The sequence below is a fragment of the Phyllopteryx taeniolatus genome, chromosome 14 (genome assembly GCF_024500385.1).
Source record: "Phyllopteryx taeniolatus isolate TA_2022b chromosome 14, UOR_Ptae_1.2, whole genome shotgun sequence".
Taxonomy (NCBI): domain Eukaryota; kingdom Metazoa; phylum Chordata; class Actinopteri; order Syngnathiformes; family Syngnathidae; genus Phyllopteryx; species Phyllopteryx taeniolatus.
The window spans coordinates 22299312-22327281 of NC_084515.1; the positions used below are offsets into that span (position 1 = coordinate 22299312).

The window sequence follows — 27970 nt, forward strand, 5'->3', positions numbered from 1 at the left end:
CGATTTATTGCAATAGAGATTTATTTCTACTCCTTTTCATTCATATTTAGTGTTTTTATTTAAATATGTTTGCTCTTCCTCATATGGAATGAAATGAAATACATTTTTTTTTAAATACATACAAATTGAGCAAATGTGACAGACACGAGAGGGTCAGAGAAGCAGAAGAGAATGTTGTGCTGCTTGCAAAATCATGAAAAACACTTCAAGCCCATAAATTTCAAACAATAATAAATAATATTTGTAGGCAGTCTATAATTTTTTTTATTTTGAGAGGAAGTCTCATCAAATTCCGCAGTGGGTAAATGATTGGGGCTCCATTTATTGTTCTTATGCTATTTTGTTCGCAATAGATTCTATTATGTAATCAAATAGTTTCAACTGGAATATTTAATTCGCTGACATTAACATTGGGATATGTGATTTAAGCATTCCCTTCATTTTTTCAACAGTGTATGATGGGGAAGGCATTTTTTTTGGCGTGTCACAAAGTGAAATGCAATTGTTGCCGCATATGCCTCAAACGCATTTGTGAGAAATATTGACAAGCCTCATTAATGATGACAATTATAAAACGGGCTTACTTTGCTATAAATGATTTAAAACAAGCTATTTTCAAACAACAAAGAACCGCGAGGCAGATGTGCTAACCTGTCGTCCACTGTGCCGCTTGCAAAACGACAAATAATAATTGCAAATTTTCAATGTTCAAATCTTGTGAACAAAAGTTACATATTTCCCTTAGTAGATATTTCTCAACACATATATACAATAAATACAAACGATCTTAGTCTCAATTTACAATAGTGACAAACCATGACCACAGACCAAAGCCAGATGGTTGCTTCCACCAACCAGTCCCTTTTGAATTCAAACAAAGGATTTTGTCACTTCAAAAGTGACAATCTCTCTGTATTCTGAGCACGGGATACCGGACATGATTGGTAAAGAGCATTCCAACTTGATAGCAATCTTTCCTGTTGTAGTTGACACAAACTATTCATTGGACTTCAACAAACTCATCCCAGGATTTCACAATCAGTACTTTCAATAACAGATTTCACGATGTCGAGGATTCCTTGTTGACAACATACAACATGCTTGTATCCTTCATGTGCCATGTAAAGTAACACATTTGTTTTCTTATGGTCTACAGTATACTTGCATTGACCTCCCTTTGTCAGACTTCCTCTTTTTCACAGTCTCTGACACTCATCAAGCTTGTGAAGTGGAACGACAGGGTACACTGTCCACCGCGGTTTTCGTTCCAGTGCTCCCAACATTAGGAACCACTTAGGACTAAGAGTAGATGGTGATGACCTCCCGACCTCCTCCACGAACCAACAAGACGCGATCTAGTCCTTCCATTAGAACTTCTAGAAATTCCATATCTTGTGGACAATCTCTTAAGGAATCCAACAGTATATATAATGATACACAATCTAAGATATTCCTCAGCATGGGAGAATCTATGACATAAGCCCTGAAAAACTATATTGTTAACATGTTATTGAAGCCTATGTGTATTTGTACTGTCCTGTAAAAAAAAAAAAAAGATGAACATGATGAACAAAAGGATACAGTTCTCATCCCCTTCTTTGTTCTTGGGCGGGCCTGGCATGTTGAGCAACACCAGCTGTGAATCCTGGGATTTCTTGACCACCACGTCATTCAGTTTGACAGCTGTATGCATCCTTCTCACATTGGACTGGTTGCTACGTTAAATGGACAACATGAACAATATTACAGAAGTAGACATTATCATTGGTACATGTGATGATGTCAGTGGAGCCTTATTTTAGATTTTATATCTGGAAGTAAGCCAAGTCCCCTCACCGCAAACATAATTAGGTTCATGCAAATTATAGCAATAAAATGACATTTCATGAATTGTGTTAGAGGGTTGGTAACAGTGTGGGCGCAGTTTGAAGTGTTATATTGTTATGTAACGCCGTCAAACTTGGTTTTATAAATCTTTTTCATCTATTTTGACTTTTTTGATTTGTGTTTTCATTCGTTCACTCATTTTCCGTACCGCTGATTCTCAATAGGGTCGCGGATGTGCTGGAGGTTATCTCAGCCGACTCTGGGCGAGAGGCGGGGGAAACACTCTGAACTGGTCGCCAGTAAACCGCAGGGCACGTAGAGACACTCGTTGGCACTCACCTTTTACACCAGTCTTCAGTTAAGCCCATCCCAGCTATCTTCGGACGGGAGGCGGGGTACACCCTGAACCGGTCGCCAGGCAATCGCAGGTGACATGTTGTATTTCTATATTTTATGTACAGTATGTATGACTGTTCTATAACTATTTGAAGAACTTGTGAGTCCTCTCTGTGTACTGTACCTACTTACTTTCTTGTAAAACTGCAGCACATCTTATCGATAGCTGTGTCGTTGTTGACATATTTTTTTCTGCATCCGTGATTATTTAAATTGTAAAATGTGTGCATGCTTTCTGCCATTTACATTTATAGCTTATTATCCTACTGTTGTGTTAATGAACATTTTATTTGGTATCAGTGTTAAACCCCTGTTGCTTTAAACCAAGTCTCCAAATTTCTCGTCGGCTTTTTTTACTCAACTAAAGTACCACTTTTTTCCAACCCAGGTGTGCTAACTTTTATATATCATACAGATGCTCATTAATGCGCAACGTGCCTACAACACAAATGTATTATTTGTATTATTAAAACTACAATACAACGATAACAACATTTTAGAACTAACACCTCTCTAGCAGTGACAATGAATGAAATATGTTGCATTCTTTTACGATATTCTGAATTTCTGCAGCACGTGTCGTCATTGTGGTTGCAGGTGAGCTGGAGCAAATGATACGCCAAATAATGTGCTTTAATAGAAGGCGCTACATTTCAATAATTTATATTCTCATCATTTTTAAAGTATACTTTTGTGATGTGGATCTTGTATTTGATCTTAATTAAATTATGCACATGTACTTATTGTGTTGGCCGTTGAGCGTATTCAGCACATATCAACAAGGGTATTTAACATGCACTTTGATATGATGGTTATGATGCACATGCATACACAGAGGTCATGCTCAGGTCAGGGAAGCAAAGTGAAATGCAAAACCACTTACAGATTCTCCCACTCACTAAAAGGGGGCAGAAAAAAAACAACAACATTAATGCAGTAACACGCTAATTTTGGTTCCTCTCAACTATCACATAGTGAGATGCTTTCATTGAGGTTTCGATGTCCTATTCTACCGTCACACATTTTCAAAATAAATATACTGAATAACACAGTAATCCAACTACTTAATATGTGTCAAAAATTACAACGACACGTTTTTGTAACTATTGAGCAAGGTTTCCAATTGTACAGTGTAAACTATACGTCTTTGTCATTCTATCATCTGTGAATGATAATATTGTAAAAAAAAAAAATCTATATATAATCAAAATGTTTTTTTTTCCGGATTGATTAATATTAACGTTGAACATGTATAATGACAATGTACTTACGGCCTCATGTTAAACAGGTCTTTTACACCCATTCCTTCCCTGTGTTTATTTCTCTCATTGATGAGTTTGTCTTTGGTCCAGGTCATGTGGACACGTTCCGGTTTGTCCACTGAAGCGTTGTCGTCCTTTGTGGAATGAGACGCTGTATTCCGATCATGGATCAGTTGAGCCTAAACATAAAGACACAAGTGCACATCTGGCAATTTGGTTGGCGCTATCCATCTTTTATTCTTTAGATTTTAAGATTTTGTTTTCTCTTTGTATGGGCCAGTGTACCTCTCTCTCCCGTTCTGTGCGGGATAACTGCATTTGTTTGAGCATTTGAGATCTCTGCTCCATCACCAGTGTCTTCTCATAGGTGAAAGCTGAGATATCACTGTCATGCTGGGGCGATACATTTATTTTTATTGCAGAATCTGTACATAAATTAATATCACGTCATGCGTTCAAAATGGGGAAAATCACTCACCATCTCAACCACCTCCACCACTGCATCCAGACGTAAATGGTACAGGAACATCTGGAGATCTTTCTTCATCTGGATGGAATTGTCATCCATCTGTGCCACCGTGAAGATGCGCATTTTACACTTCCTCCATACCTTCACAAGAGACACGCACGCTGGTTCATTTCAGTGTAGAACTATTCATTCCACGAGACAGCATTGTTTTTTCAATGAATAGACTAAATACTGGGTCCATTGCCCTATAACACAATTTGAAAGCTTGCTTGTGTGATGCTTTAGTAGTACAGTACAGTACTTCGAAGTAATTAACTTATGTGACATCAGTAACAATCAATATGGATCAATCGTTTCAACGAAACGCGATCGAGCGTGGAGAGACAACCCAAGGAGGAAACGGTTAGAATCAGTCAGGGCAAAGTTAGCTGCTCTTTTCTTTTTGCCGTACTTGACAAATTTGGCTTCGGTGACTCATATATTCACTGGATCGCAACGTTATACAACTCAACCCGAAGCAACTGTCACCACAAATGGGGTCACGGCACAAAGTTTCACCTTACAGAGAGAACCTAAACGAGGATGCCCACTCTCGCCGCCGCTATTCGCACTATTTATAGAATCACTGGCAATAGCAATACGGCAGAACACTAGTATTGTACTCCTGTGTCAGAACACAAAATCAATCTTCACGCAGATGATATCCTTTATTTACAAGAACCCAAGGCAGCATGTCAAACAGTTTTTAACCTCATTAAGACATTTTCGCAATTATCAGAATATGCTATCAATTGGTCAAAATCAATAATACTTCCTATAATGACTAACTCATGGAATCCTGCGGCCCAAAATCCAAGCGTTCCTATTCCAACAGGGAATATCAAATATCTAGGCATTAATAGCTCAGCAAAACTTACAAAGTTAAATAATTTAAATCACGTACCTCTACTGGAAAAAAAAATTGTGTATATTTAAAACGTTGGAACAGCCTACCTATCTCACTTTCAGGGCGTATAGCTACAGTAAAAATGAAAATGTGACCACAAATTAACTATTTCTTTTCAATGATCCCATTCAAACCCACATTTAAAGGGTTCCAAATGCTAAAATTTTACTTGAAAAATAAGAAAAATGGACTCATCCTAGCTACCGTTCAGAAAGGTAAAACAGAAGGGGGTCTTGAGGCTGACAACTTCAAACACTACTACTTAGCTAGCCAAATACAGTACCTCATTAAATGGTTACATCCTAATGTTGAGCAACGATCTTGGCTGGAACTAGAACAGATAGCACCAAACTCTCAGACCGTGAAGAATCGTGGAAGTTCACACACATGATTTAGCTTCGCGGGCCACATAAAATCGGATCTGGCCCTCTGGCCTTGAGTTTGGTGGTTTAAATGAATAAATCCTCTATCCATCAATTTTCGATACTGTTTGTTCTCATTAGCGTCATGCTCATCTCTTTTTAGCTTTTAAAAGAAGGCTAAAGACACAGAGAATGTCATCAGGCAAACTTAACATATGACTAAATGATGCAAACCTTGTGTTGACTGATTAAAAATGGCAGCAGCATAAGCAGTCCGCCATCATGGACAATCCACCACACATCGATGGTACCGTCCTTTAGCCGCTCCTGGTTTCTTGGAAAGTGGTCGATGTTCTTAGCAACCAGCAGAGCCTGGTGGGCCTCTGTTGTCTCCTTCACGGTCTCTGAAGTTCAAGACAGATGTTTGAGTTTAAAAGAATTAGCAGACAACAAATATTTTATCATATGATCCTGTTAAGCTTACCTATAAAGTTCCTCCTTGAGGAGGAGTCTCTGGCCTGCTTCCAGCCTGCTGGCCAAGCCATCAAAACTGCATTGTGCTTCATTCCTCCCAGTCCGGCTGACTGGATGAGCAGAGAGAAACCATCTCGCAGGTTGGAGGCCACGACGACGTGGGAGAAACCTTTGGTCCGTTCTGCGGCCATGGCTGCTTTCAGGTTCTGTGGGTGCCATGTGTTCCAAAGGGAGATGTGGCAGAGAGAAAAATGGAATGTCAATCGAATAAATTTTTTTTAATCGCGATTGATCACACGCGTTCCATAGTTGACTCACGATTAATCGCAAATTAGTCGCATATTATGTATCTGTTCTTAATGTACGATAAAATGACATTTTCCAAATTTTGAAGTCTTTTCAACATATTCCTACCATATGCAAATATATGTATTCTTGCAACATTTCAAATTGAAGCCCAACAAGAAACAAGATGGGCACCTACTGTAAAACTGTTACTGTAAAACTAAACACACAACAAAATTATGACACACATTGTGTACTTTTAAATACAACGCATTTTTAAATTGGCAGCTTAATGCTAACACAAAATATTAAATCCGATTGACGGGCTGAAAAGATTTGCATCAAAGTCACGGGAGTTGTATCCCCTTAAATAATGAATATTCACACACAAACGCTGTTGGAACACATACAAACATAATATAACAATATTCTCGGGCAAATAGCCTTCCTGCTCTGTGAAAAATGAGTAATATTAATGCAGTTTCATCCCAACTTTCTTCTGATCATTTGTACTGTACGTGTGGTACCTGCATGCATGCACCACACTGCCCCTAAGGGGCCAAGGCACACAGAGCATGAACAGCACACTAAACAAAGTACGCACACAACAGGCGCAGTACAAGGCCAATTAAGGGTTGTATGTTCATCGAACATTCCAAATATTAGCGCCGTTAAAGGGAATTTATGTCATTTCGACGGTATCTACTGTTTGTGCCATTTCATACTCTTAACCTGGCAATGGGACTGTTAAGCGGTCATCAGTAACTGAGGTGAAAGCTGAAATAGCCAAACCTGCTCTCCGCTCTTGGCCTCAGCCCCTCGTGTCATGTAGGTTCCCTCCAATACAGAACAGACGATGGTCAGCCCTTTTCCTGCTTTGAGCTGTGTAGTGAAGGACAGGAGGCGCGGATGTTTCACCGCCAGCTGTGAGTCCAGCTTGCACAACACTAATAGCTGGGGCCTGAGGGCATGAAAAAACTAGAGTGAGTTTGCAAATAGAACAAGTTTATTGATTATACGCGACAAACTAATGCCACCGTTTTCTACGTACTTTAGAAGTACACACTGGAATAATTTTGTCGGACCACAGATGATGGTTTTGTGGATAGGGTTTCATTATTTACATAAGGCTACTATAAAACATAGTCTTCAATGACCGTCAAAATGTGTATGCAATATTTATGTTTTTTTGTACATCTGTTTATTGCAGGCTACTTCCAGGTTCACGGTGCATGATGAACAGATGAGTGGCTGTAGGTGACCAGGTGCATTTATGTACAGTATTGACGCGTTCTACAATGATGACGAGAGTGGATTCAATCGGGTCAGCGCCTAGTACCGAAGGCCCAAAAGCATGGCTGGCACTTGAATACCAAAAAACGTACCTCCAGTTTTTGGTGTGTGGTGGTGCTTCCTCAAGACGGATTAGAGCGTAGCGTGCTGCATTTAAAGACAGACCGCGGAGACCATCTCCCCACTCCTTCTCTGCCCTGTGCACAAATTGTTCAATGTCAAGGCTTCGCTTCATACTGAGTCAAGATATCGGTGCCTCCCCCGTTTGAAAATTTGCTGACTGCTATTATTCTGTTGAAGCCTTTCAATACAGTCACATCATTGTTTTTGTATAGTTTGGCCAATAAGCTGTACGTTTTTGGCGGTCTTTAAAAATGTTGCATAAATAGCTGTTCCTGTTTCCTCATCAAAGAAATAGCTTCAGAGTTGTACTACAGGAGGTTCCATGGTGACGAAAAAAAGTGATAACCTAAATAAAAACTGAAAGTTTAAAACAAGGCTCAATCCGTCCAAAAGCTCTTTAACTCACCCTCTGTACTCAATGTACTTGTAGATACAGCCAGCTATCACCATGGCAACCAGGGCATAGTACCAGGAGGAGATAAACATGAGAGACAAACACAGACTCATCCCTAAGAAAGACAGAGTCCTAGGAGGCACAAATTATGCATTTTTTAAAAACATATTTGAAGATTTTGGAGATCTAATCTAATCATTTGTGAATCATGATTCTGATGATTCTCATTCTGATTCTGATCATAAGGACTAATATGAGAAGCCAAAAAATTTCCTCACCAGTGATAGAATTTGAAGCGAGGTCTCCAGTTGGGAGTTCGGAGCAAAGTCTGGACAGCGCAGGCCAGATTTACAAACAGGTAGCACATAAGAAAAAACCTGTGGATATGGAGACACCTTAAGAATTAAAGGGATCCATCCATCCATTTATCCATCCTTTTTCAACACCGCTTATCCTGGTTCGGGTCGTGGGGCGCTGGAGCCTTTCCCAGCTGATTTCTGGCGAAAGGCTGACTACACCCTGAACTGGTTGCCAGTCAGTCGCAGGGCACATATAGACACGGACAACCATTTGCACTCACATTCACACCGTCAGTGAGTGGGAACTGAACCCACGCTGCCCGCACTAAAGTGTACCACTACACCATCAGTGACTGAATTGAACAGATATGACAGCAAAAGTCTGTCACTGACATTTATTCTTTTAAGCGATATATACATCCCGAATGGTCCTGTCTCATGTAAATAACACACTGCTCATTCCTCCCGTTCTACTCTCTGATGTACCAGCGCACGGGTTGCGACTGGTTACTTATTCTCAAACAGCAGTGCTAAGCAAGTCTGAAGAAAAAGGTGAGCCCTTATAAAGATATCAAAAGCATCCATTGTGCTTCCGCTCACAGATCCTCACCAAGCCGCCGAAATACAGTATATTGGTCAATTGATGTGAGGAACGCTTCGGTAAACACAAACATGCCGGATATGCCTTCAGTCTGGACTTGCATTTTGCAGTAATGCACAGTAAGACAAGTGCTTAATGGCAGAATGCTTCACTTGATGAAAGCTTAAAAAAAGCCAATAATACTGAAGAGAATATAAGCATACAATCTAAATCGAGGTCAACTTTTATCAGAATAATGAGAAGAGAAAATTACGTAGAAGGAACAGCTCATGATCTAAAGGGTACCAGATCATGTGTCACGTTTTTCAACGTTCTCACTGGTGTTTACTGATGTCAGCTGACAGAAGACTGAAATCTATTAGACTATGCATCCTGGTCTCATCCAGGGTAATAATATTATGCTTCACAGAGCAGATAAACTATATTATTCAATGGTCTGATTTCAAGTCAATAGAACATGCTTTGCAATTACTGACAACCAACGTGAAAGCCGTAAGACCCCAAAACAAGCAGAAAGTGACGGTAGAAGTCAAATCCATGCATCCATTTTCTATACGACTTGACTGTAGGTGAAAGGCGGACTACACCCTACACCAGTCGGCGGTCAATCAACGGGCATAGATGGAAGGTCAGATCAAGTTATCAGTGGCATGGCTGTAATTCTTAAATTATGATGTTTGTGGAACCTCTCAAATTGAAGCTATAAGTTTCAACTTTAATCACATCACAATTTTCTATCCGACTTGTCCTTAAAAACTCCATCTCTAACTGTACTTACATGGAGAGAATGGGAGCCACGGCATCCAAAGAAGCAATGAGTATTCCTATTTCACAGATAGCAACTGTCAGCAAAAGAGCCCAGGTGGGCTCGCCATTGGCTTTGCCATGACCAAAAATCTAAGAAAGATAAGAAAAGGAGAGAGAATGTTCATAAGATACACATCGCCATAAAAGAAGAATCACTAGGATGAATCAACTCACATACTTAGTTTTTGCAAAACTCCCGACAGTATGCATTTCAGGCAACTGTTTAAATCTGAACTTTGTCTTATGCAAGTGCACAGCACTGACCTGTAAGAATGGGATGATCCCATCACGAGCGATGGCCTGTAGTAGCCGGGGGGCCCCGGTCAGGCTTTGAAGCCCGGCCCCACAACAGGAAAAGAACGATCCGATCACAATAACCCAAGGCGATGGCCAGGCCAGGATACCAATTACTGGGTTTTTCATGACTGAGTCCCCAAACCTGGAGCAACCACAGCCAAGGTTATGTTACGCTTCTACACAAAGCACAAATATTTGTCTAGATCATTTACAGTCTATTTACTAAAACTTTCAACATACATTTTGTACGCCTGACTGTTGAATCATAAGGAATCACTTACTTGTCCCGCAGCACCACTCCCTCTATACACGCTCCAAACAATAGCACACAGGAGATGTCTGATATTGTAATTAAGAGGAAAATCTTTGCAATCCCTGGCCCCGCCTGTAGGGAGTTTGCATGTTCTCCCCGTGCCTGCGTGGGTTTTCTCCAGGCACTCCGCTTTCCTCTCACTTTCCAAAAACATGCATGGTAGGTTGATAGAAGACTAAATTGCCCGTAGGTGTGAATGGTTGTTACTTGTACAGTGTTCTCTGTCAATTGACTGTCTGTTGTCGTACTAGAACGACTCCAACTACCGGAGACAAATTCCTTGTGTGTTTTTTTGGACATACTTGGTAAATAAAGATGATTCTGATTCTGAAACGCGCACACACACACACACACACACGCGACATATAGATGCAAAAGACCATTCGCACTCACAATCACACCGTCACTGAGTGGGAACTGACCCCACACTGCCTGCACCAAAGTCAGGAGAGTGTACCACTACACCATCAGTGACTGCAAATATTGTGTCATGTACTGCTAATAATGTCTCGAGTTGAAATGTTGACTCAGTCAAATTGAGTGATAAGCTTATGGAGGATACAGAAGAAAGATGTGGTGAGAATTGCCATTATAGTTCCGATTGGTATTGACCTCTGGGCATCTCTTAGATCGCCAGATCTGTTAGAGCCAGCCATGATACCTGGAATTAACAAGGCCAAAATACAATAGTTCAGTTTTAATTGCATATAAAGCGATGACACATATTCTATGTATAGGCTTTCCTGCAATATGACAGTAATCACCTGTAACTGAGGGGAAATATATTCCCACCAGCAGCGTGAAGTAGGTGGCGATGTCATTGAAGACGTAGGGTTTATATATATCACCGGATGTGTCTTGAGCTGGTACTGAATCCTGGTTTTTCTTTTCTATTACCGTATGAGCTGGACCATAGTCACCCCATAAGTTGTCTGATTCACAATAAGGGAAGAACATAACAATCAACCTTTAGTTGAAATCCATTGAGAATGAACCGTTTTAAATTCCGTAATTCTCACCTTTTAGAACTCCACTCAGGAGCCCCGGGATAGCCGGTATCTCTGTCACATTATTTAGACTGAAATAGTCATCACAGGTGGCGTTGAGATGTTCACTGTTACAGAAAAGTCTCCAGAGATCGGTGGTCAAAGTCTGGTTGTTGACTGTCTCAGTCTTTGCGCACACTTGAAAGTTTTCATTCTTCAGAGAACGGTTCCCCAGAAGACACACACTTTTAAACCACACACAGTAAACACAAGCCACCAGTTAGACATTGGACTTTGACACTGAGGGTTAGATGCACAAGAAACAGCATACAAGAGTTCTGCTAATCATACTGTGTTTTTCATAGTATTCAAAAAAAGGTTTTTATTCAAAAAAATGTAGATGCACATTAATGATCTAACATAAAAATGTAATAATTCCTCCATGGTTATTTCTTGACACAGGTTCGCACATTCTGGCAAAATCACACTGGCGGTTTTAAATTAGAGAAAGCGTTCTTTTTATCAGTTAAATTTGATCTGCCGAAGCAACTATTTGATTCTTTGTGATCGAAGGAAAAGACCAAATCATTTGTAATATGCACAACAATAGAAGAACAATAAATGATAAACGTTTAAGTTTTCAACATTCATTTATCTGCCAGCTTGAAGCCTCTTTTTGAAAATGTGTTCACTATCTACCAAACATGCTGCTTGTTGTGAAGTAAGTCGAGTTTACTGCCACCGTATCCCAAATTTTTGCTCGCAGGTCCAAGGAAAAAAATTGGCCTTGACAGCTTGTATCTCAAAAAACCCATAAGCCGTGTCACTCGTATGTTAAGGCAACACTGTGTAAGAAAGTGTGTTGCTGAATACGAAACGAGGCAGGGTTATTTGGCCGATTACTCACGTAAACTCTGGTGGTTCAATGACTGACTTGATGACTCCTGCGTAGGTGGCCATGATGGAGAGCATGACACAGGCCAGAAACACCAGGGCCAGTTTGTTCACATACCTGCACACGAGAGCGCAAAATATATGAGTTTAATGTTGATGTGTGTTAGTGTATGTATGCGTCACTGTGGATACATACTTTACCCCAACAAACACAATAAGTGCCATCAGAAGCAGGCAACATGTTCCGTAGACGCGCATATTGTTGAGGGCCGCTGTTCCTTCACCTTCTATACTTTTAGCCTCAAACACTGTTGCTGTTGGGACAATGTATGTCTGCCAATGGAGAGTAAGCCAAAAAGGACAGCGTTTGAGATAAACAGTCCAAGTCTTGTTTCGTAACTGTCACTGTGGCCACATACCAGCAGGATCTCAATGGTGCCCAGGATATACAAGGATCCAGCAAAGGTGGTCCCCAGGTAGAAACAGAGACCAACTGCTCCACCAAACTCTGGTCCAAGTGATCTGGAGATCATGTAGTAGGAACCGCCCGCTTTAGAGAAACAGTAAGGTCTTATTGTAGACAAACTCTTGCATAACAAATGCTATTAAGTACTCCACACTTATTGAAGGGCGTGTGTGGTACTACATACCGCATTTCCTCATATAGTTGTTGGGGGTGTTTATTTAACCACAGAGATGACCACGCATTAATTAATTAAGTAATAAAGTAACGCTTTTTAAGGGAGAGGCATTTATTTACACCGTTTTGTAAGATTCACTTTTCGCTGACTTTTTTTGTCGACATTTTGTCCGAGTTTTCATAGATCTATCTGGTTTTCATACCAAAACCGTGTGACTCGGCCACTCATTTCCCAGAGATGAGTGTACACACAATGCATCTCATGCGTGAGTGACTCAATGCCTTTGTTTATCGTTGAGTGAGCATCACCCTGCACGTTCATCCAATGCATTTCGTAATGTAAGCCATTGCTTTTTATGCTTTTTTTATTATTATTCAGTGTGACTGCTTTTTTCAGAAGGGTTCGTCACAAAAACTGAGGTTCGACTTTATATGGGACTACAGTATTAGAAAGAAGAAAGCAGAGAAAACATGGAAACTATTACAACATCCAGTGTTGGCAGGTAAAACTCCACACTTTCTTTCATTTGAGATACAGTCAATGTGTTTTGGTGCACGCTGCTGTTTAGGTTCCCAAAGAAGTTAGCAATAAAGTTAAATGGACTCTAAGGGCACTATTTTCGGTAGATATAGGGCAGAGCTCACAAACTGGAGTATCTTGGTTTTTGTGCAAGACCAAGGCTCGTTGCACGTGTTTGCCAATTTGGCAGACTGGTCTGCGACAAGCTGGGCGTAGTGGCGCAACAATGGTGTGTCCTTTGACATGCACCAGACGCATGTGACAATTTGGTGGCTGAAAGTCTGTCTAAACTTATGCCTGCTCAGACCACGTCTAAATCTGGTCTAAATCAGACCCCGCCTCTCGCACGAAGATAGCTGGGATTGGCTCCAGCACGCCCTCGACGCTAGTGAGGATAAGCGGTACAGAAAATGGATGGATGGATGGATTATTATAAAGGTCGTTATTAACAGACCTGCCAAACTATAAAAATTCACTTTGAGAACATTGTCCACATTTGTCTTAAAAGTAATATTTCCACATTACCGTGGGACAGTCATAATCATAATCATGAATAAATTAGGTCTTAAATATTTGTCATTTTAATGTTTTTATTACATTAACCTTGTGATGGCAGACACCCTAGCAGCCAGGAGCAAGTTAGGGTTCAGTGTCTTGCCCAACGACAGTTCAACATGCGGACAGTCGTAGCAGGGATTCGAACCTGCTCTACCTACTGAGCCACAGCCACGCCAAAATAATCCGATTGGTATCGCAAGACCAGTCCAGATCTGTGTGAAAGACCAAGGATTCCACTAAAAGAAGTTTAATAACGACCTGATATTTCTAAATAAAAGTCTCTGAAAACTGCATATTTTGCTGTCATTACATCTGATTGAAAAAAATCTGTTTAAAAAAAATCTATGAGGTATCGCAACCCCAGTCCAGTTCTGGGCGACACTAGACCACCCCCTGGTCTCCAACAAAAGAGGTGTGACTCTCAGCTTCAATAAATGTTCAGACCAATCTTTTTTTCTGTGTTGCAGAAACAGAAACCAATTTTACAATTGACTGTTTTTGTGAAATGTAATATATATGAATAAGAACGGTGAGACCTCTTTTGTTGGAGACCGGTGGTGGTCTAGTGTCGCCCAGAACTGGACTTAGGTTGTGATACCTCATAGAGTTTTTAAATATTTTTTTTAAATCAGTGGTAGTGACATTGAAATATGCAGAGTTGAGGGGACTTTTATTTTGAAATGCCACATCAGATTTGGATGGGACCTCTTTTGTTGGAGACCTTGGGTGGTGTACTGTCCCCCGGAACTGGACTGGTGTTGCAATATCTCATATTTTTTTTTTACATGAATGTTTTAAATCATTGGTAGTGAGAGTGAAATATGCATATTTCAGGGGACTTTTATTTTGAAATGCCACATCAGATTTGGGTGGGGCCACTTTTGTTGGAGACCTGGGGTGGTCTAGTGTCCGCCAGAACTGGAATGGTGTTTCACGTTGCAATTAATTGAGACATGCCATATAATAGGCTGAGCGTTCATAGGAGTGGATGCCTCTATTTGAGGAAATATGGTAATAGGAGTAAAAAAAAAAAAAAAAAAAGTAGTATTCTGTTATCTACAATACTATATTAGCAGTATACATTTAGGTCAAGACAGTATACATGTATCCTCATTCATTTTCCATTATATTAGGAAACACTGCTACCATTTTTGCTCTGTTACTGCATATTAAGTAAATTTCCATAACTGGAGAAAACAAATACGATTATGTACCTGGGACAACTCCATTTGTTGCTATGGCACTCATCGATATGGCTGTGAGCAATGTCTGCAAGGAAAAAAATAGGTTAAGTTGACGCAGAATCAAACCTATGCTAGCTGCATGAAAGTCAGATTTGTGATCCACTCTTCCGAGGGGATCCCGAGGCATTCCCAGACAGGCCGAGAGACATAGTCTCTCCAGGGTGTCCTGGGTCGTCCCCGGGGTCTTCTCTCTGTGGGACGTGCCCGGAACACCTCACTAGCGATCCTAAACAGGTGCCTGAGCCACCTCATCTGGCTCCTCTCAATGCGGAGGAGCAGCGGCTCTACTCTGAGCCCCTCCCGGAAGACGGAGCTTCTCACCCTATCTCTAAGGGAGAGCCCGGACACCCTGCAGAGGAAACTCATTTCGGCCGGTCGCATCCGGGATCTTGTTCTTTCGGTCACGACCTACAGCTCGTGACCTTAGGTGACGGTAGGAACGTACATCGACCGGTAAATTGAGAGCTTCGCCTTTCAGCTTCCATTTGTTGTGATGCCAGTGTGATTTTTTGACAAGCTGGACCACATAATTTTCCTCCATTTTGATTACTTCTTCCTCAGAGGAGCAATTCAAAGCGGGTCAAAACAGTTGTTCTATCATTATCATCATATTTTTGAATGATTTGATTCTATAGCGGGCTTTGTATCTATTAAAAAAATGACTCAAACACCCATAGCATTAAATACAAGGCAACGCATTGACGTGTTCTTTATCGCATCGTATGGCTGAAAGCATCTGAGTGGATAAAAATTGCTGGAGTGTGCGGTGTGGAGTGCAGCTTGTTCACATCATGAGTGTTGGGGAAACAATCGTCCCTCTGTCCAGCTTCTGAGAGCTAGTGACATACTTACTGAAGTAAATAAAACAAATTTGATTCTTCTTTCTTCTTAAACCCTCAAAGCTGAGGCACCGAGATCAGTGAAAGGATTCTTTCATTCTTTCATATCTAAACACTTTTTCTACCAGTTATACCTTCATTCATGTCGTTTGATGAGGTTTTGAATTACTCACACAAATGCAGCACATGGACACAATGGCGAAGGATCCAAGGATTCCTGCTGTTCCGACAATCCAGGTGAGACGCAAAAAAAGGATGACGCCCAGAATGTTCTGCAGGCAGGGTAGATACACCCCGATAAACGTTCCCATTTGGGGGACCTTGAGAAATAAGAGACGAACAGGTGAGAGGACGGAAAGATGGATATTTTAATACAGTATTCATTTACAGTATATAGCCTTTACCAGCTATATCGGAGATTCAATGATTCGCAAATTTATTTTTCCATATTCATTATCATGCCCAATTCGTCATAAGGCGGGATTTTGAATGTGTGCTGTATCTTTTTGTGGTAAAATTAATGCATCCTAGCCTAAAATATTAAAACTAACGAAAAAGGGAAAAAAATAAAATAAAATCATTAAATCACATTCATTCATTCATTCCTCTTGCGTTCCACTTATCCTCACTAGGGTCGCGGGCGTGCTGGAGCCTATCCCAGCTATTTGCAGGCGAGAGGCGGGGTACACCCTGAACTGGTCGCCAGCCAATCGCAGGGCACATATAAACAAACAACCATTCGCACTCACATTCGTACCTCCGGGCAATTTAGAGTCTTCAATGAACCTAGCCTGCATCTTTTTGGGATGTGGGAGGAAACCGGAAAACCAGAGAAAAGCCACGCAGGCACGGGGAGAACATGCAAACTCCACACAGGTGGGGCCGGGATTTGAACCCCGGTCCTCAGAACTGCGAGGCAGATGTGCTAACCAGTCAGTTTCTCCGGGCACTCCGGTTTCCTCCCTCCTCCCAAAAACATGCATAGTAGGTTGATTGAAGACTCTAAATTGCCCAGAGGTGTGAATGTTAGTGCGAATGGTTGTTTGTTTATATGTGCGCAGCGATTGGCTGGCGACCATTTCAGGGTGTGCCTCGCCTCTCGCCCGAAGATAGTTGGGATAGGCTCCAGCACGCCCGCGACCCTCGTGAGGAGAAGCGGTGCAGAAAATGGATGGATGGATAGGTTGGACATCAAAAAATGAATTTAAGCCACAATGAACACTATAACTTTGATTTCAATGTATTTAAAACTGGTTCTGTTTGTACCTACAAACAAGAAGATACTTTGCTTGAAGCCACCTATTTTCCATGTGAACACATCTATTAGAAAATGCGACTGGCAGGAGTGTCTTGTTGCTCAGGTTTGTTCTATTATATTGAGTAATCAAACAATGAATAGCGCTGAATGTCTACTTTCAGTTTCAAATTGGCATTTTGCCTGTGAAAAACAACAGCAAACCCAGAGAACTGTCTCTGGGTAAAATCAAGAAGTTGTGAAGCTGAGAGAAAATGGATTTAATTCAATTAGGGGCATTGCACAAGCATTGGCCGTATCCAATATAATTATTTGGAATGATACGAATAAGAAAGAAATATGTGACATATATTGAATGCACATGGGGAAAAAGCAGCAATCATTGACATCACAAATGCTTTGAGAGCAAAAAGAAAAAACTTTTAGTGAATCAACAACAACCTCCAGAAGGTTTACTGAAGGTCATGGAAAGAAAAAATACAAACAATGCGGCAAAAAATGTAAAAACATGCACTATTTTGTAGAACTGTACCTAAACCTAGCCATACAGCAATAATAATAAGAATCATCATCATCATCATCATCATATATTGCTATTTAAGAAATGTTCTGCCAGTCATTTCCGATGCAGGGTTTTTGGTCACATCCCAACATGAGGCAACTCAAATATATGGACATTGGAGTAACCTTTTCAAAACTGCCAACTTTTTAATTCCTGCCCAAAACTCTGCCTCTGCAGAATCATTGTGTAACTCAATATAAAGCAAAACCCACATGTACATACCATTTTTTGAGTAGTCATAATAATGCTGTTCTGCACTTTCTCCATGGCTTTCAGTTGCTTGTCAACATGCTGCAAGGGCCTTGATGTAGACTTCCAAATGTCCCACATCTCCTGTTTTGTGGTTGATCTCTGTCTTTACTTCCTTCCCTTGAGTCAGCTTGCATTGCACTGCCTTGTTTTTGATTATCGAGCCCAAGATCTCAAGACTACCAAAGAAAGAGCAACGCTATCATTTGGGAGGCGGGATTTAGCGAGACATCAGCAAGACCGCTTAACAAAGCAGCCATTCATAGTTCTATGGTCTTTCTTCCAGCCACTTGAGATAATTTGCACACAGGCTGATTGAATTAAACAAGTCACACTTACACTTATGCGATACCTACCATTGGAAGGATAACTTTCCCAATTGGTGATTTATGAGCTAAAGACGAGAATGATATTGAACGCTAGTCTACACAAAATAAAAGTTTATTTCCAATAATCTCCTTTGACCCTCAACCTGCACTTAGTCATGGTACATACATTTTACTGAATGAAAAGATAGGAAATTGAAGAAAGTGGTGCAAGTCTGTTAGAATTGAAAAGAAAAAAAAGGAAAAGAAGATATTCGTTCTGCTCTACAAAGTAATTGGTGGAAGGTCGCTGACAAATATCTATTAATCTAGTGTCTCCAGCTTGCTCCCAAAATCTTTTTGATGTTGAATTTTCAAAAAAGATATATATATATATATATATATATATATAGACAACTACTTGTCTTTGATTAGATGTGCTGCTGTTTTTTTTTTTTCTGACAACATGATACTATGAAATACATTCAACCAATGCCCGTAAGCGACAGATAAAATCTTCAAAGCAAGTCTTTGAATGTTATGTAGTGTGACAAACTCAATTTACAGATGGAAAAAAAATGAGTGTCCATTCAGAAATTGAAAGGTGTTTTTGGTAAGAGCCTCGCATTGACTGTGTTAGTTTCCAGCATCCGTCCATAAAAGTGTTAAAGCCAACTAAAGAAGCAACTTTTCCATTGCGAATTAATGGTTTACATTAAAAGCCCATACCATGATGGCAATCCTTCTGACCCCATCTTCAGCCTCCTCGTGCTCCCGAACACCTTGGGTCAGGTTGGTGTAGTTGGCTAGCTTGTTTAGAAGAGACGACACCATAGGGTGGCTGTCCATTTCTTCCTTCAAAAGCACAGTAAAAGAAAATAGATATTAGAATCCATTTTCCTGTTCTTTCCCTCCTTTGCTTCAGACATTTGGGACCTACATCAGTCTTGGTGGAAGCATCATAACATTAATAATATAACCATAATTCATTATTTTATTGGGGTGGCACGGTGGGTTGTTGTGTGGGTCTACACATAACAGAGACACCTAATGGAACTTGAACTGTGTTTTAAATACTGTTTTTCAGCAAGTAGCTGATGACAAACACTTGAGCACATACTGTACGAACGAACATATTTCATTGAAAGGTGTAGATCGACCAGTATTATATCAATAATAATATTGTTATTATTATTAAATTCAGTGTATACTTTGCTGTATATTTGTCTTACACACCACACAGAGAACCACATACAGCGGCTGAAATACGTATTTAACACGGTCACCCTTTTACTCACTAAATATACTTCCAAAGGTGCTATTGACCTGACAATTTCACCGGATGGCGGGAACAACCCAAGTAATCCATACATACAAAGAAAGTACAACAAATAAGATTAGAAATTAAGCTGTGTGTAAAAATGTGGTATGATGCAAGGCAAAGGTATTTAACACATAAAGAATGGGAAGTGCAAAAATGCATGCAAAGCCAAGACAACACCTAAAATCTTTGAATAATCAAACAGCAATCGAACCCCTTGTCAGTGCAAATGAATATCAGATGGATCAGTGCTAATTGATGGCCTACAAAAACGTCTTATTGCCAAGGTGTGAGTCAAGACACATCTCATGATGGGTAAGACCAAAGAACTGTCTCAAGACCAAGTAATTGTTGCAAAACATAATGGCATTGCATATCTAAGCTTCTGAACGTTCGAGTGAGCATAGGTTGGGGCCTTAATACATAAGTGGAAAACCAGTCATACCACCATATATTTGCCTCGATCAGGTGCTCCTCGCAAGATTTCTCACAGAGAAGTGCAAAGAATAATCAGAAGAGTTGTCCAAGAATCAAGGGCCACCTGTTGAGAGCTTCAAAAAGACCTGGAATTAGCAGGTACTGGTGTCACAAGGAAAACAGTGAGTAATGCAGACCGCCGCCATGGCCTGTATGTATGCTCACCATGCAAGGCCCCAAAAAGCATGTCAAAGCTTGTTTAAAGTGTGCTGTACCACATTTGGACAAGCCAGTTAAATACTGGGAGAATATAGTCTGGTCACATGACAGCAAAATTGAATTGTTTGGATGCCATAATGCACACCACGTTTGGAGGAGAAATGGCACTGCACATCACCCTAAAAACACCATACCAACAGTGAAGTTCGGAGGTGGGAACATGATGGTGTGGGGCTGCTTTTCAGCAAATGGTACTGGTAAACTTCACATTATTGAAGGAAGGATTTACGGGCAAATCTACTGAGACATTCTTTACAAAATTCTGCTGCCAACTAAGAGAATGATGAAAAGGAAACAAGGATGGACATTTCAGCAGGATAATGATCCAAAACATTTTGCCAAGGAAACTCTCAATTGGTTTCAAAGAAAAAATAAATAAAGCTGCGACAATGGCCCAGCCAATCACCTGACTTGAATCCAATCGAAAATCTATAAAAAGAACTGAAACTCAAGGTCCAAAAAAGAAGCCCACGGAACCTTCAAGATTTGAAGACTGCTTGTGTGGAGGAATGGGCCAAAATCACACCAGAGCAATGCATGCAACTAATTTCTCCGTACAGGAGGCGTCTTGAAGCTGTCATAGCAAACAAAACCTTTTGTACAAAGTATTAAATAAATACCAGTTGGCGTGTTCAATACTTTTTCCCTGTGTCATTTCACATTATTAATAATATATATAATTTCTGATCTCATTTGTTCTACTTTCTTTGTATGTGTGGATTACTTGGGTTGTTCCCAACATCTGGTGAAATGTTCATGTCAATAGCACCTTTGGAAATATATTTAGTGAGAAAAATGGTGACTAGTTAAATACATATTTTTGCTGCTGTATGCAGACATACAGTACAAGAAAGATGTCAGTGATGATGGGGTGCATAAACAGTGATGTGCCCCTTCAGTTAGGGTTTTGGTGCCCCTAAGAGTGGATGGAGCTTGATCGGAAGCGGGAAGCGGGATCTCTACGGGAAGCGGGATCTCTACGAAAACCACTGGACATTTATTCTTTACAGCTCTGAATTCTTCTACAAGCCTGTGCCTTAAATTATAACATGAGATTTACAGTGTCGTGCTTTGCCAGAAGTCATGTAAGAATTTTCAAGTTTATTTAACTGACAGAATGAGAGAACGATTTTGTTAAGCCTTACCTCAAATAAGGCCATGTTCTTGCCATCATACTGTTCTATGCCATGGTCTGAGCTGATGAATGGGTGTGATTCCCTTTGAATGTCATCTCCTAGAGCGATTCACAAGAAAGACACGTGTTACACAGCGGATGCAAATAACTGAGACTACAGTATGATCAGATTTTAAGAAATACAGCGGTGCCTTGGGATATTTTATTTGTTCCATGACCATGCTTGTAACACCAAAATTGCTAAGTAAAATTGCAGACAAGAGTATTATTCTGTATAAAAACACACAGTAACAATGTTTGCCCACCACACAACCTGCAACCAAGGTAAATATGAACACAAAACACAACTAACGTATACAGTAGTTCTTCCTTGTTCCTCTACTGTGGGATCTATTGGCGGTTGGCAAACCATCTTAATGGTGGCGCATTACTGATATTGTCCTTCCACTGCAAGGAAGCCAGTGTGACTTGATGGTGGCCCGATGTGACGTTTGCTGCCACCATCTAGAAGCGCATTCGTATCTCAAATTTTTGCTCTTATCTCAAGACACAAAAACTGGCTGAGTGACAGCTCTTCTATTTCAAGGCACCAGTGTAAATGAAAAGTAGCAAATGACTGAAGCGTTACTGTATTCTTCGAGGTGTAGCTTGTTAAATATTTTGACTCTCGCTACGAAAATAGATAACCGAAATTTTAGAAAAAGCTATCAAATATCAAATATCGTACAGTGCAGTTCAATGTGACAGCAAACTATACCTACAATAATGAACATACTGTACCATTAAAAATTAATACGTCTTTGGCAGTATCACTTCAAAGTCAAACATCTTTTTGTGAAGGTACAATTTATGAGTTCTTGCATTGGATATTGTGATTTTGGCCATTCCGTTGTCAGATTTCACTTTTCTGAATTGTGTGTATTTACAACAACAATAATTATATATATATATATATATATATATATATATATATATATATATATATATATATATATATATATATATATATATATAAAATCATTATTATTATTTTATTATAAAGTGTGGTATTAAATGTGATTATTTTAAGAGTACTTATTATTCTTATTTGTTTTCTTATGACAATATTTGGTTGCAGCCTCCACTCAGACTTCTCCGGTGTCACCCATGACCCTTTAGGGTTACGTCATTACCGAGGCTTTCGAGGTTATGAATGGCGCAATTCTAGGATCGGCGGTTTAGGGCTGCTGAGCTCCCGGGCCGAGCAAGATACATTTCCAACTGTTTTGTCCATTTCAACACAATTTCTACGAAAGAGACTTTTAGGGACGTCTGTTTAAGGGTTATTTAAATGTTGAGCTCGAGCAAAAGAGGAATGGATTGGATTTTTAAAAGAAATATATTGTAGCCTTACTAATTTCTGGGCTAAGATAACTCATCTTGATACAGCAGCACCGCGACAAACACACAACAGTATGCATGTTTTTCGGAGGAAACCCGCCCCCGACAGTGGACACAAAAAATACCCAAAATGGTCAGTGGACTTGTTTTGGGGACTTTTATATGAAATGTAATGCACAGCATGTAGAACACATGAACAGAAATGAACTTTTGTGAATACTTTGAATACTAATCGTGAAACCTCGCCCCATCTTTGCTTGTGAATGACTGAGCCATTCAGGGAAGCTCCTTTTCTACCCAATCATGGCACCCACCTGTTCCCAATTAGCCTGTTCACCTGTGGGATGTTCCTTCCAAACAGGTGTTTCATGAGCATTCCTCAACTTTCTTCGTCTTTTTTGCCAGCTTTTTTGGAACGTGTTGCAGCCATAAAATTCTAAGTTAATTTATCAGTTTGAACATTAACTATCTTGTCTTTGTAGTGTATTCATTTAAATATAGGTTGAACACGATTTGCAAATCATTGTATTCTGTTTTTATTTATGTTTAACACAACGTCCCAACTTCATTGGCATTGGAGTTGTATTATGGTATTAGACACATGGACAAAATTGTTGGTACCCGTCTGTTACTGAAAGAAAAACCCACGGTGCCCACGGGAATAACTTGAATCTGACAAAAGTAATATAATAAATAAAGATGTAATGAAAATCAGACGTTTCTTTTGAATTGTGCTTCAACAGAATTATTTGAAAAAAAAAACAAAAAAAAAAACTAATGAAACAGGCCTGGGCAAATAAATAATTTGGCCATAGGGACAAGTTCGAACAAGGTGTGTCCTCTAATTAGCATCACAGGTGTCTTCCAACTTGTAATCAGTCAATTGGTCTACTTGAAGGGTGACAAGGAGTTAGTGTGCTGTTTGGTGACGTGGTGTGCACCAGAGGAAGCGAAGGAGGGAGTTGTGTCAGATTAGAAAAAAAAATGATAGAAAAGGACGTTAAAGGCAGAGGCTGTAAGACCATCTCCAAGCAGCTTGATGTTCCTGTGACTGGAGTTGCAGATATTATTCAGAAATGTAACTTCCATGGGACTGTTGCCAGCCTCCCTGGACGTGGCCGCAAGTGGCAAATTGATGACGAATTGTAGAAAAGCATAATACGATTTGACTTACAGTATAATGTAGTGATGTACCACCAGTTGTTTTTTGAGTGGCGAAAATATTCACCGTCAGCACCCCACCGTAGACCGTAAGATAAAGACATGAAAAGTGATGACGGTTTGAAGGGCCATTGACTTGTGGGTCCTAGAAAATACGTATATTTCCATTTATTCGTGGGGACCCAAACCCCTCGCGCCATCACCTCTACACACAATCACAGTTAGGGGTGGTTGCACACATGAATCTTTTCAAGTTCTGGTAATTGCCTGTTAAATTATTTCAGCAGTTTTATGACAATTAAGAAGGTTAAAAAAAAAAATGTCGCCTTCGGTAAACCTCGCTTGCTTCACTTTGAGAGTCATTTTCCTCCTCGTTTTATTTTTAATTGTTTTACTCCTATTATACAGTAGTTAACTTATTGTTTTTACCTTTGTATCCAAATCTGCAGGAAGCAACAAGATTACTCTTCCAATTACTGATTTCACTTTGTTTTCTAATTGAAGAAATCAATTAAAGAACACTTAAATGAACAAAGGCTAAGCAACTCCGTACACCAGTTGACTGACATGCATGTGATATGGCGTTCATTCACTAATAAATTCGATAGACAAACTATAGGCTTTAATTACTTGGGCTAGGACCACTAATAAAAACAACGGTTATACTAACATATCAATGCACAGGTTCTTAAAGGTGTTAATACACTATTAAAGAATCCCACCGCACCACTCGTCAATAGCACTGCCTTGCTCATTTTTCCACATCCTCTCCTGTCCTACCCTTTTCCGTGCTCTTTTATCTTGTTCTCTTGGTTATTATTAGTCACCGTGAGGAGCCGGTAATGGAAAATGCAGGTCTGTTGTTGTTTATACATAGCTATGACATCCTGTCTCATCAGCATCATGTGTTTGAGTTCTTCTGTTCACTGTTGTGCTTATCATAAGGTCATGAGGGCTACAGATGACTTGTGCATCTGTCAGCATGCATCTGATAGTTTGGGTTGTTTTTGTTTTCGATATTTGTACTATATTTTGGGCACAGTGGCGCTCACGATTACGGTAGTTTACATCAATAGAGCAGCCTTGCATCAAATCAAACGATGCAAGTAAATCGGACCACAGGTTGGCTCAGAATTAAAATAACGTGAGTCCAAAACACATCAATTTAGAATATGACAACTCAATTAAATGCCAAAATGTATACAATTGTTATATGTCTGCCTCACAGTTCTGAGGACCCGGGTTCAAATCTGGGGTTTCTCCGGGTAATCCGGTTTCCTCCCACATCCCCAAAAACATGCACGGTAGGTTAATTGAAGACTCTAAATTGCCCGTAGGTGTGAACGTGAGTGGAAATGGTTGTTTATTTATATGTGGCGACCAGTTCAGGGTGTACCCCGCCTCTCGCCCTAAAATAGCTGGGATAGGCTCCAGCACGCCAGCGACCCTAGTGAGGATAAGCGCCACGGAAGATAAATGAATGAATATCTTTTGAAGTTGTAACTAACATTAAGATTGTAGTCAATATTTCTGCTGCCTTTTAAGGTCTCAATAAATGCCACAAATATTTAAGCTATCCCCCCATGGGTATATTTTAATATACAGCACATCTTAGAAACAATATTAATGTAATTAGATATTTACTGTAAATAGGCTTGTGCACAGTAACCAATGTAATGTAAACTTTACCATATTCCAATCATCAACTACTATATTATAACTCATGCAAACAAAGCTTACTGTTTTTGGACAAACCATTATTAGTTCTTAGATGACACTGCAAACAATTGTCTAATATTATTTAGTGAGTTTCGAGTGTTGTAATCCAGTTTTTAGGATTCTCACGTACTTGGATCTTAACAAAGATTATGGATTTACATTATTCAGCTGAGTCAATGAATGAATGAATGAATGAATGAATGAACAAATATATATAATGGACATTTTTTTTTTTTACAGAATTATATTTTTTTCTATTGAAAAAATAAATAAATCTCTCTCTCTTTCTTTCTCTCTCTCTCGCTCGCACTCTCTCTCTCTCTCTGTCTCTCTCTCACACACACACGCTCACACACACATACCCTTATACACGGTATACAATGGATGTATGTTAAAGTCTACACACCTCTGTTCAAATGTCAGGTTTTTGTGAAATTAGAAAAATGAGACAAATGGAAATAAACAACATCAAAACTTCAATGTAACCTATAAGCAACTGAGATAGTAGTTGTAGAACTGTGCACACCCTCTTATATCTGGGATGGTGCTATGTTCATAATCAACCAATCCTAGTCAAAGCCCTGTTACATACCCCGCTTCCCGCCCGAAGATAGCTGGGATATATACATATTCATACATCCATCCATCCATCCATTTTCTGAGCCGCTTCTCCTCACTAGGGTCGCGGGCGTGCTGGAGCCTATCCCAGCTGTCATTGGGCAGGAGGCGGGGTACACCCTGAACTGGTTGCCAGCCAATCGCAGGGCACATCGAAACAAACAACCATTCGCACTCACAGTCATGCCTACGGGCAATTTAGAGTCTCCAATTAATGCATGTTTTTGGGATGTGGGAGGAAACCGGAGTGCCCGGAGAAAACCCACGCAGGCACGGGGAGAACATGCAAACTCCACACAGGCGGGGACGGGGATTGAACCCCGCACCTCAGAACTGTGAGGCTGACGCTCTAACCAGTCGGCCACCGTGCCGCCCATATTCATTAAAATGTGTATTGTCATTCACATGTAGATTTATGCTAATATGTATGTAAAGGATTTATTAAGCTGATTTACATTAAGTACAATTCTTTACTGTCGACAGAAATCTTGTAAAGGTATTTTAATTAGTCAGCAGCTCATTTACTGTAAATGTCGCCAACACAGCAAAACTATATTCAGAGAAGCCACCGAAGAAAAAATGTACTGTGTTCTCAACTTGTTAAATTGTAATGTGGATTCTTGCATGTCGGTCATGTGTAAAAATGAAAGAGCATTTACCAACAACACACAGTTCGTTCGCTCATTGGTTCTCAGTTGTTGTCACCCTGGGAGCGGCAATTTTCTGTTGTTGCTAAGTCACAACCCACTATGACAAAAGAAATATAAAGAACGTGGTATTGTTCAAAAATAGCCTTGGGGAAAAAACCCCATCAATATCACATTTTAACTACTAACTTTAACTACTCACGCTTATATGTTTGAAGTGCCTTTCAGAGCACCTTATTTAGAAACTGAGGATGCACATAACTCCATGTACAACATTTTATATCTTGGCACTGATCTCTTCCTTTTAGTAAAGTACAACATCAATAGTTTGTCTTCTTTTAAGGAAATGAAGGCTCCAGGCGAAAGTTTTAACTGTCTGAATTATGCTATAAAATTTGTTATCACCTGTCCGCGAACCACGCAGAGTTGAGAATCATTTTAGCTCATTTAATGGCTGGCGGGTTCAAGCAAGTTGAACAGTGACGCATGGAAGTCTGCAGCATGCCTGCCACAGCATGTGGTATGCGATTGTTTGTTTCCGCACACGTTTGCTTCTTCAATAACACATAAATGCACTGATCTTGAACCCAACTTGGCTCAACCTCTCCATATGTTCTTGGGAAAAACGGAAATGAGAGCTAAACCTCTCTGAGCGCATGATCGTACACCTACAAGCCAACATTTACAGCCGTCAGTGTTCTCCAGCTCACAGTTCCTACCTGATTGGGATCCATCTGAGTTATCTTCTTTATCTTCATCCCCAAAAATGTTGTTGAGACCAACAGGTTTGTCACCTCCATTTGCAGTTGTGTTGTTGCTGTTGCCGTCTGCATCATTCACTGGCACCACAGTGAAGTTGGTGGGCATCTTAACCCCAAAGCTGCCTGTGGAATGTGTGGATTTGTGTTAAAGAAACCTGGAGGAATAAGAGAATCCACACATGATCCAGTGAGGTTGCTAAGTATGAGCTTTCCTCTACGCTTGTCTGGGTGAATGTCTTCCTGCACGTGAGAAAGGCCAAAGTGCATCTTTTCTCTCTTTCTTTCTCTCTCTCTCTCTCTCTTTCTCTCTCTCACTCGCTCGCTCTGTCCTT

General features: G+C 40.2%; 1 protein-coding gene across 3 annotated transcripts; it reads right to left on the reverse strand.

Moving 5' to 3' along the window:
- LOC133488928 (solute carrier family 12 member 7-like) lies at window positions 1–27970 on the reverse strand. 3 transcript variants are annotated; one of them, XM_061797465.1, is made up of 26 exons: window positions 27597–27970; window positions 21363–21451; window positions 18930–19055; window positions 16003–16149; window positions 14961–15015; window positions 12448–12578; window positions 12225–12361; window positions 12042–12146; window positions 11168–11379; window positions 10913–11080; window positions 10711–10809; window positions 10117–10174; window positions 9803–9977; window positions 9510–9628; window positions 8110–8208; window positions 7844–7963; window positions 7407–7511; window positions 6814–6982; window positions 5747–5942; window positions 5497–5666; window positions 3964–4095; window positions 3771–3878; window positions 3495–3664; window positions 3107–3121; window positions 1582–1715; window positions 1–1391 (listed from the first exon to the last, which is right to left on the reverse strand). In XM_061797465.1, exons 1-26 carry the CDS (start codon window positions 27742–27744, stop codon window positions 1300–1302), a joined length of 3279 nt encoding a protein of 1092 aa, XP_061653449.1. In that variant the 5' UTR covers window positions 27745–27970; the 3' UTR covers window positions 1–1299. The 3 variants fall into 3 exon arrangements, with proteins under 3 accessions (XP_061653449.1, XP_061653450.1, XP_061653451.1); XM_061797466.1 differs by lacking the exon at window positions 7844–7963; XM_061797467.1 differs by lacking the exons at window positions 21363–21451; window positions 27597–27970 and adding an exon at window positions 17869–18074 and having other exon boundaries at window positions 2–1391.

Coding starts and splice junctions, on each gene's coding strand:
- LOC133488928 (XM_061797465.1), bottom strand. CDS start 27,744: ATGCCCACCAACTTCACTGTGGTGCCAGTGAATGATGCAGACGGCAAC. Junction 21,452..27,596: donor CTCAGATGGATCCCAATCAG/GTAGGAACTGTG, acceptor GAATCGCTCTAG/GAGATGACATTCAAAGGGAA. Junction 3,879..3,963: donor TGGTGGAGGTGGTTGAGATG/GTGAGTGATTTT, acceptor GTATCGCCCCAG/CATGACAGTGATATCTCAGC.